At 33.7% G+C, this 10,655-nt stretch overlaps 2 protein-coding genes across 5 annotated transcripts in view; one reads left to right on the top strand and one right to left on the bottom strand.

Annotated features, from left to right (window-relative positions):
* gek (serine/threonine-protein kinase gek) overlaps positions 1 to 1,417 on the bottom strand; it is a 14,720-nt gene extending 13,303 nt beyond the window's left edge. The window contains exons 1-2 of one of the 2 annotated variants that reach the window (XM_018512092.1): positions 1,241 to 1,417; positions 13 to 190 (exon numbers count right to left, since the gene is read on the bottom strand). In XM_018512092.1, the coding sequence (XP_018367594.1) occupies positions 13 to 139 (127 nt within the window). In that variant the 5' untranslated portion in view covers positions 140 to 190; positions 1,241 to 1,417. Of the gene's footprint in view, positions 1 to 12; positions 191 to 1,240 lie in introns of those variants that run through there. The other variant, XM_018512093.1, reaches the window with a different exon arrangement.
* A 1,694-nt stretch (positions 1,418 to 3,111) lies between these two features.
* The window catches only part of Brf (Brf RNA polymerase III subunit), a 39,579-nt gene continuing 32,035 nt past the window's right edge, over positions 3,112 to 10,655 (top strand). For 2 of the 3 annotated variants that reach the window (XM_018512098.1, XM_018512096.1), the window contains exons 1-5: positions 3,112 to 3,284; positions 3,355 to 3,568; positions 3,651 to 3,735; positions 3,832 to 3,968; positions 4,500 to 4,604. In XM_018512098.1, coding sequence (XP_018367600.1) covers positions 3,355 to 3,568; positions 3,651 to 3,735; positions 3,832 to 3,968; positions 4,500 to 4,604 — 541 coding nt within the window. In that variant the 5' untranslated portion in view covers positions 3,112 to 3,284. Of the gene's footprint in view, positions 3,285 to 3,354; positions 3,569 to 3,650; positions 3,736 to 3,831; positions 3,969 to 4,499; positions 4,605 to 10,655 lie in introns of those variants that run through there. The other variant, XM_018512097.1, reaches the window with a different exon arrangement.

The following is a 10,655-nucleotide window of genomic DNA, read 5'->3' as shown; positions in this document are numbered from 1 at the left end:
TTGTATCGTTACCATTGTTGGAAAGTCCTTTCGGCATAACGTCAGGAGGAAGATGGCCATAAAGATATCGTGACGAATCTGACATGTCGCCTTGTAGATAATGCTGTTTTTTACCACAATCTACAGATGACATTTCCATTGATCGTTACTCGTCTTTACCTCCTTATACGACATTGTTTTGCTGAAATTCCTGTAATATAAATAATTTCTTCAAAGGTTTCAAAGGTTTATTTACAGTTGTACAATGTAACAATCTCTTGTATACAAATTTAAAACATATGTAATATATTTTAATTATATGTAATATGTTTTAACATTTTTCCGAGATAAATGCACAGAAAGCAAATCTATTTCTCATTTTTATGCTATACAGCTGCATTTTTGTCATAAATCAAAGATTAGAAAAAAAGGAAAAAGGAGTAAGTTAAAGATAATTAAAGATATTGAAAAAAAACACAAGTACATAAATACACATGTAGAAAAAATGGAAAATAAAAATAACTAGGAGCAAATAGACAAACGTGAATTTAAAAGTGTAAACTCTTTCCTTCGTAAAGATGTTCCAACATCCCATCATCTAAATAACTTGAAAACATTAATAATCCTAGTTTAATAATATTGAGCTTCCGGAAAAAATGGTAAAGTTTCAAAGAAATCAATCAGTCAATACATAAAAAAAATGAAATAAAATTAATTTTTCCTTTTGTCCTCTTTAGCTTTGTCGTTTAACAAATCTACTGATGAGCTTAAATGTGCGAAATTCCAGTTTCATTAATTTCGCTCTCGATCATATGTATCTGGATCATTCGCATTGAAAATTACGTAACTGCTACAAAGATAGATGAAATATTCGGCGAAAACGTGCAACAAGAGAAACACGTCTAAATAAAAAAGTACAGGGGTAAAAATAGTGCATCGAGATGGATACTGCATTCACGAATGGAATGTGGATTGTAAGAAAATCGTAATAAAGGAATGACGCGAAACGTGAGATGAACGAAATGCGCGGCGCGATACAACGCTGTCGTCAAACGTTTACGGACACAAAATTCCTTGTCGCGTATCGTCCTAAATTTCAGGTTTATAACCTCGTCACAACACACACAACTACAGTGCCATTCGCGAATAAACTTGTGACGTAAAGTTTTCCTTCATCGCACTAGAAGCTGTTTCGAGCGAAGGGTTTATCTCTTGCCGGGCTGCTCTTCCAAGCAACCGTTACAGCGATACGAGTGTGTACCTGCCGAAATGACGCGCCCTGTTTTCGATCTCTTCTTCAATCGTTCATTACGCGCACCATTTGGTTATCATAAACCATCTTGTACAGCCATCTCCGAACACCAACAATTCGATTGACCCCCCTAGCAGGCATCCGCAGAAAAAATATGGCAACTCTACGTCATTGAATGGAAAAATAATAACCAAACCATAGATGGGTAACGCTATTTGCATTTCAACTCAAATCTCATGTTATGCATTCTGATTCGCTGTTGCAATCTGACCAATTGCGTGACTTGGCAGCCATTTATAGTACTAGTGACATATTTCTATTTCATTTTATCCTATACATTCTATCTCACATTATCCTACACGTCTTATCTTGTTCGACATAGTTTAAAGGCAGTTTCATAGCATGTCGGCCATATTTAGTACTCTCCTTAGCATCTTTGTAATACTAACTTAAGCCGGTTGCGCCTCTCTGATAAATCTAGAACTCTAAGGCCGGTATTCATAGTCGGATCTTATATTTAAGACTGTCTTAAATACGGTCTTAAGATGTCATGAACCAATCAAAGGGCCGCATTAGCGATTTAAGACAATACTTAAAGGCCCGTCTACAATACACGGAGTAAGAAGTAAGAGTAAGAAATTGACCAATCACAGTCGATTATTCTTCTCACATTCGACTGTGATTGGTCAATTTTTTACTCTTACTTCTTACTCCGTGTATTGTAGACGACGCCTAAGACGGTCTTAAAATAAGAACCGACTATGAATACCGGCCTAAGGCCCAGTTTCACAATTCACGGTTAAAGCTGGAAACACAATAGACACAGGCAATAGGCACAGGCAACAGGGAATAACGAGCCGTCCAATCAGAGCTCTGGGATATAATATCGAACTTAAACCCCAACGCTCTGATTGGACGGCTCGTTATTCCCTGTTACCTGTGCCTATTGCCTGTGTCTATTGTGTTTCCAGCTTTAGAGTTAACCATCAGTTGTGAGTTGTGAGTTGTGACCAAACTAGGCCTAACCCAACCTAGAAAATGGTCGCGTTCAGCAGACTCAACTGTTGTGGAGCGGATCCGTGAGCACTCGCTGCTATTGGTATATTCTTCTAGATCATCCAATAGTAGCGAGCGCTCACGGATCCGCTCCACAACAGTTGAGTCTGCTGAACGCGACCATTCTATTGTTGGATTCACATTGCATCCGATTTGCGTCGTACGACGCTCTGCAATCAATCAGAAAACAGGATTCCGATGGATTTTGCTTCGTATCATCGGAATCCTGTTTTATGATTGGTTACAGAACGTCGTACGACGCACTTCGGAAGCAGTGTGAATCCAGCATATGATCCTGGTATAATCCATGATGTAATAAATATACAGGTAAAACATTGCGCATATGGGCTGCGTTCGAGGAGCGCGCTATCAACGCTATTTGTGTCATACTATCCTTGTTTCACATTTAATGGACGATGAAGATAGAATGCACAAATAGCGCTAATAGCGTCTCCCCGAACCCAGCCATGATGTCACGTGTCATGTTGTAACGATCGTAGTGAGCCAATAAGAAATGCCCAGAAGTGCATAGCGAAGTGGAGCAAATGTACAGCAGGGGCCCTATTCCTGAACAAATATTGCATACGAAAATAGTAATTCCGTATACAATTGATCGATCACAATCGAGAAACTGTCATTTTCGTACGCGAAAATTATTCATACGTGCTCAAGAATAGGGCCCTAGTGCAGTGTATCACTTCGCAGCCATATTGAATTCTGACATCCTGGGCAATTTCTGATTGGCTCTTTACTTTAGACGACTGCGCATCCACGGGAATGGTTCACCTGTCTTCTTACACCATGGTATGATCGCAGTCGGTAGTAGTCGGTAATATTCGTAGTATTACGTGTTTGTGACAGATTTTCTAACCTGAATAGTTGTGAACTATAACGATTAATATCTCGATTCGCGGGGCAAAGCGACGCTTATTTCTATCAGATTCTTTCGTTTAGTGCAAATACTCATCGAATAAGCCTAATTTTATTGATTTTTGAGGTGCGGCGCGGTAAACTGAACAATTACCAATTTTTTAAATAAATATTGTATATTTATATTATTGTATCAGATGTCGGGAAACAAATGTCGCAATTGTGGGTCTATCAATATTGAAACTGATCCTGGACGTGGAGATGCAATCTGTATAGAATGTGGTTTTGTATTAGAAGATTCAGTTATTATTAGTCAAATAACTTTTGAAGAATCATCCTCTGGTAAAGTAAGGGTACCTGGACATTTTGTCGCTAATGATAGCACAGGTAGTGCTACAAATTTTGGTGCACGTAAGTTATTTAAATTTTCTTTAAAAGATAAATATTCATAAATGGTAAAATCAATTATCCATAAAATTTCTTTTGCTTATAGCCTATTATGTTAATGGAAAAGAATCTAAAAGAATTACTTTACAAAATGCACGGAAAGGTATAACACATATTTGTCTGCAATTAGGGTAAATAACTTTTTTTCATAATATATATTTATAATTAAATAATTTTTTTGTTATTAAAACATTATTTCTTTCACAAACCTGAAATGTTTACTTTAGCTTAAATCAAAATTGCATTGACATATCAGTGAACTTCTATAAAATGGCTTTGTCTTATCATCTGACTCGTGGAAGGAAACAAGCTCACAACCAGGCTGCTTGTGTATATATTACTTGCCGTTCTGAAAAAACTGAACGTATCCTTTGGAAAGTATAAAAAAAGCAGAATACATAGTATTTCAGTAATATAAAAGATTAATACAAATCAATGCATTCTTATATTTTTTCTAAGCTTGTAACATTTTTGAAATAAGTATTTAAACAATTATATAAATTGTATTTTCTTTAGAGCTGCTGTAGACAAACTTTCTGTAACAGTAACCTAAGACGTGAACTTAAGTTAAACTTATCTATAAGGCGAATTTTAACCGGTTGAAATTTACCTTATTGCGAAGTTATGGATAAGTTTACTGTTATTTCCATTTCGGTTAGATTACGTAGACCTAAAGCAATATTGTGATTAGCTTATTGGCTTAAATTTACATCTTTTGGTCACTGTTACGGAATTTTGTGTGTGGCAGCCCTTAATGCATGGTCAGATAGTTTATCATTTATTAAAATTACATGGAACTTGTGGAACAAGAAAAAGTATAAAAAGGGTATTAGTTCTTAACAATTGAATGTATATGTACACGCATGTATATATATATATATATACATATATACAGATATGCTCATTGACATTAGCGATGTTCTTCATATTTGTGTTCATGAACTTGGACGGACATACCTGAAATTTATTACAGCACTACAAATCAACATGCCGGCAATGGGTAAGTAATTTGCAAGATATATAATTTATTATCATAACATATATGGCTCAACTATGGTAGGTCCCAAGTCAGATTTTGATAAATTTTATAGATGTGTAGTACTAATTAGACGTGTAATCAAATCAATAAATGCAGAGTTGCGGAAATGCTTAGTTTTTGAAATAGTCAAATTTTATTTAATTGGTGGTTTAATTAATGTTTTTTAAGATTTTGACATGAAAAAATAATTAGAATTAAAAGTTTCTTTTGAGTAAATAGTATTATTCATCAAAGAATAAAATATCAACAAATTAATTGAATTAACGACTCCTTATGTTTAATAAAACTTACAAAATTAATCAAGTATACAATTAATGGCTATACAGAGTTAAACGCTGTTTTTTTGGTGCGTAAATTATGTACAATATGTCTTTAATACAAATTCGAATGTTTCGATCCCATTGTTTGGACTATCATCAGCGATAATATAATATACAAAAAACTAACTAATGTTAGAAAGAATGGTGTTAAAACGCAAAAATATAAAATATATAATCATCCTTATATTCCAACAGAGGTAAGTCCATCACTTGGTGGAGTGAAGGCGTGACACAATTATTAAAAAAAAAACGTTGGAAGAATGTCTGTGAAATATGTGAATCAAGCATTACTCTAAAAAAGGAAACCTTTTACTTAATAATTATTGTAGAAACGAGCTTACCTCTGTTGGTCGACAAAAACACAATTCCATAATTGAAAATGTAAAAGTGATAGCGTGTAAAACTTTCGTCTTAATGAAAATTTCTCACTACCTTGTTACAATAAAAGGAAGTAATTTTTGAATTTATTAAAAATTGGGAGAATAGTATTTGCAGATTACAGTTACCGTTTCAAAAAATTTTCAGAAATAAAGGAGTTCATTTTATTAATAAATTGTTCACGTTTTCGCATTCCCGGTTGAACAAACAACTAAATGACAGACTTTGTTGGTTGAAGAATAAAACAAAACTTTTTCTTATGTGTGTGAATAACAAGAATTTAATCATAACTAAAACTGATAAGGGTAATGTGACGGTTGCTCTTACCAAAGACGTGTATATTAAAAAAATTAAGGAAATGCTTAGTGATGTTAACACTTATATTAAAGTTTCAACGAAGTTGGAAAGATCCAACGAACAAAATGATAAATAGTCTTAAAACTTTGATTACAACATGGAAAAAGCGGAAATATATTACGGAAGATTGTTATAAACGACTTAGATGTAATGAAGGCTCGTTACCTAGAGCTTATGGCCTCCCTAAAGTTCATAAACTTGATTGTCCATTTAGGATAATTATTTCGTCTATTGGAAGTCCGTTTTACTCGTTAGCCACGTTCTTGCACAAAATAATCATAACTAAAGTTCCTAAATCTTTCAGTCACATAAATAACAGCTTAGAATTAGTCAAAAAACTTTCAAATACATATATTGACAAAGAATACATTCTTATTTCTTAGATGTGATATCGTTATTCACAAATATTCCTATTGAATCTGCTATACAATCGATTTCTGATAGATGGAATTATCTTTCGGTTAATTGCATGGAGTGGCACCCAGTTGGATACGGCTCAATTGGACACGAGCCACTCATAGCGCTTGAGACTACAAAGCTCCTAAGCACCGGTCTGTGATCCAATCGAGCCGTGGTTAATCGGGATCACCCCATTGCATGATACCTAAGGCGGAGTTTATAGATGCTGTCAAAATGATTTTAGAATCGACATATTTCACTTTTGACAATCAGGTTTATAAACAGAGCTTTGGTATGCCCATGGGTTCCCCCTTGTCTCCAGTTTTGGCTGATTTGGTTATGCAGGATCTTGAAAATGAGGTGTAGTTCCTTTGGCTTTCACATTCCTTTTTACTACAGATATGTCGACGACATTGTCATGGCGGTTCCTAAGGAACAGATTGACAAAGTTTTGCTTAATTTTAATAGTTTTCATCCTAGATTACAATTCACCTTGAAAATTGGTGGTGACAGCATTAATTTCTTGGACACCGCCATTAGGATTAAAAATAATTTTTTACAATTTGACTGGTTTCAGAAACCTACATGTTCTGGTAGAATTTTAAATTATTGATCTCAGCACCCCATGTCACAGAAAATAGGTGTAATCTATGGTTTAGTCGATAAAGCTTTTTTACTTTTACATCCAGATTTCCATATGAAAAACTTAAAATTTATTATTGATACATTATTACTTAATGATTTTCCATTAAAATTTATTTTTGAGAATATCAGAAAAAGAATTAACTCAATAATGTGTAAACCTAGACAACATAATAGAAATGATGATAATTCCTTAAGAAACAAGATTAATTGGTTTACAATTCCTTATATAAAGGAATTTTCTGATAGATTCAAAAGTATTGTTAATGTTATAAATTAAAAAATATCCTTTTTTAGTATTAATAAATTGAACAATTTTATCAAAGTTCATAAAGATCCTCTTTCACAAGAAATAAAAAAGAACATGGTTTATAGAGTAAAATGCAATGATTGTGATGCAATTTATGTTGGTCAGACAAAGAGAAAATTAAAAACCAGAATTAACGAACACCGGAGTCACATACGATGGAATACTTACTCTAGATTTGTTATCACTGACCATAGATTGGAGCACAATCATGATTTCGATTGGAATAGTGTTGATGTTCTTGATTGCGAAAACTTTTATCATAAACGCTTGATCTCGAAAATACTTTGTATTAAAACACAAAGAAACGGACTTAATTTACAAACAGACATCGAAGGTCTTGATCAGTCATATGCGAATATTCTAGACAAACTGATAAACAATAATGTATCTTAAACCGTTGTCTATATATATTTCGTTTAATGCGAACAGTTTTCATTACATCGTCAGGATTAGTTAGTTACTGACATCATTAAGACGAAAGTTATAAGTTTTACACGCTATCACTTTTACATTTTCAATTATGGAATTGTTTTTTTGTCGACCAACAAAGGTAAGCTCGTTCTACAATAATTATTAAGTAAAAGGTTTCCTTTTTTAGAGTAATGCTTGATTTACATATTTCACAGACATTCTTCCTTCTTTTTTTTTTTAAATAATTGTGTCACACCTTCACTCCACCAAGTGATAGACTTACCTCTGTTGGAATATAAGGATGATTATATATTTTATATTTTTGCGTTTTAACACCATTCTTTCCAATATTAGCTAGTTTTATGTATATTATATTATCGCTGATGATGGTTCAAACAATGGGACCGAAACGTTCGAATTTGTATTAAAGACATATTGTACATAATTTACGCATCAAAAAACAGCGTTCGACTCTGTATAGCCATTAATTGTATACTTGATTAATTTTGTAAATAGTATTATATTATACTTTTGAGTAAATAGTATTATCCGTTATTAAATCAAACTAATCAAGACTCCTTACAAATCAAAGAATTGGAAAGAGTAAGGGCACTAGGAGTCAGGCGCAGAAGACGTCGCGCAAATAATACACTTATAAAGAATGAAACTTCTTTATTCACTAAACGCGCTTACATGTTTCGGCTCACTTTTTGAGCCTTCCTCAGAGCAAACACAAACTAACATATATAAATTAAAAGTTATCCTGTCATGGTGAGCTCCCCTACATCGAGAATTTAAATGCTGGGATTAACCAAAAAAGAAAAAGAAAGGAAAAATGAAAAAGGAGAAATATTGAAAATGTCGAACTAGAAAACATGGAAACCAATCTATCAAAAAACTTTAAGAATACAATTAATTATCCCGCAAATAAGGACGCTCACCACGATTACAAAGCACCATATCTCAAACATTACCATGAATAATTTAAAAACTGATTCCTGGTATGTTGGCCAGTCGGTATCAGACACAGTGAGTCACTTTTTTTTTATATTTAGTTATTAGCTAGTATTTTTTTTGAGATAACAAGGGAAACAACATTAAAATGTTAGTCAATTCCAAAAAAAAAGGATGGCTGTAAGACAGGGACAATCTAGAATGGAAACTGTCGGTACGGTAGCCAGGGAAACTGGGAACGCCGTTAGGGTGGCTTAGGAGAGTTTAGGAGAGTCGAGGAGAGTCGGCGACAACGTCGACGACGAGGGCTTGGAGCTTTAGTCTCGATAATAGTAAATATAGCTTTATTCAGTCACTGCCGGAACCACGATGTCCCGTGGTGCACACTACAAGAGTCTTCTTACAAATGATGCCCCTTTGGTAGGGTTAGCTCGTATGCTCTCCAATCGGAGAGCGTTTACAAAAGTAAGCGCAATCAGGTGCCACCGCTGCGGCACTACTTGGCATAAAGCCAATCAACGTTGAGGAGGACTGCGCGCGCATACGGCGCGGTGATTTACTAACGGAAAGTCTATTTATTGATACTTCGATTTCATCCGAAACTGTTCTAACATTAGTAGCAGGGTTACGCTCAAATTGTTCAAGTATTTCTTCCGTTATAACATCTACTTTAGATCTGCCTTCATTTGTTCTCTTTTTTTTAATGTACCACATTCTCTCAAGATTTTGTTTACATTTTGGAAAGATTCTCTTCCCGGTACATATTGGTTTGGAAAAGACTAAGCGTATATTCTTCTTGCCTCGATAGCATTACCTTGAGCAAGTCCATATGATGCATAGCAGCTAATTCATTAAAACTTGAACGATCCACTGTTTTTACAGAAAGATTAGGTACAATCTCAAAGTACTTATGGTAAGTAAGGAGCTAGATGCCTAATGATGAAACTTATTGAAAACTGTCTTGAATGAGTGAGTAAAAAATTTTAAAAATGAACGCAGACTACAGACTCATAAAGCTAGAAATAAACTTGATTTCTACAGCTACTTACTGCTTCCGAGCTATTACAATTGACATTCGATCAACCAAACTCAGACGCTTGTAAACTATCGAAATTAAATATCGCTCTATTCGGCTCGAAATATTCATAACAGAATTGTAATTTACTTTATTTATACTATACGTAAAACAATAACCTTCAACTCAGTTTTCCGTTATTTCCATCTCGAAGTGTTAGAATAAGTGTTACTAAAAAGAGATGGCGAGCTACTCTCTCCAAAACTTAATTTTAGAAAAAAAAGCTATTCTTTTGTTTTCTGTATCGTTTTTTATGGACTTATAGATAGCCGAATTGGTAAAACGTCCGCACAGAGTGAGCGAATCCAGGTTCGAATCTCATCTCGATAAGCTGATCTTTCGCAATTAGTTATTTGTAGCTTTTTGAATCTTCGTTGTCATACTGGGTCTAAACGTCCCGGATTTCAACTTTGGAGAAAGATATTTCTAAAATATAGCTCGAAATTATTACAAATTATCAACATTTGGAGAGCACACAATATATATTATTTAAAATAAATTCTTTCTAAATCTTATTATATTTTGTAGATGAATATTTCGGAAATGGTGTATTGTAGAACAAAAATTTATGTAGAAACTTATACATTATTTTCATCTGATCTCTCTGTAGGCTTGTGAAAAATTGTTCACTTTTTCCGAGATATTCTGTAGAGGAGACCGGGGTTGATTGTCAAAATGCTTATAACTCAAACAAGACACGGCAGAAAAATCTCTTTTTTTCACTGTAGATAGCTGATATAATATTAATTTGTTGTGTAAAATGGTTTGCACCATAAGCATTGTATATGTTATTTATACCGATTTTTGAGAAAATGAAGTCAGTGAGTAAATTTTTATAATCACCTATTTTGTTTTCTGACAAGTCTTTGGCGTTATTAATCGTAATATCCCTGTATTCATAGAAAATGACATATCTTAGATCTTTGCTACAATTAAATAATCATTATTCTGGCTAAGTTTGTGAATATAATCTCTTTTATTAAAAATGGCTATGTGGGGTAGATTGACCAAAATGAGGTTAGATGACAATTCATTTTAATATCTTTAGAGGACACATTTTCAGAGAATATACTTACAAATATATTATATTTCATATAGATATATGTTTTTTTCATTTTTCATATAGAAACTATGGTACAAAAACAAATTACGTATTTTATGATTTA

Source organism: Trachymyrmex cornetzi, unplaced genomic scaffold (genome assembly GCF_001594075.2).
Source record: "Trachymyrmex cornetzi isolate Tcor2-1 unplaced genomic scaffold, Tcor1.1 scaffold392, whole genome shotgun sequence".
Lineage (NCBI taxonomy): Eukaryota > Metazoa > Arthropoda > Insecta > Hymenoptera > Formicidae > Trachymyrmex > Trachymyrmex cornetzi.
The sequence above is the reverse complement of the archived record's forward strand: the minus strand, read 5'-3'. Positions and strand labels throughout refer to the sequence as shown.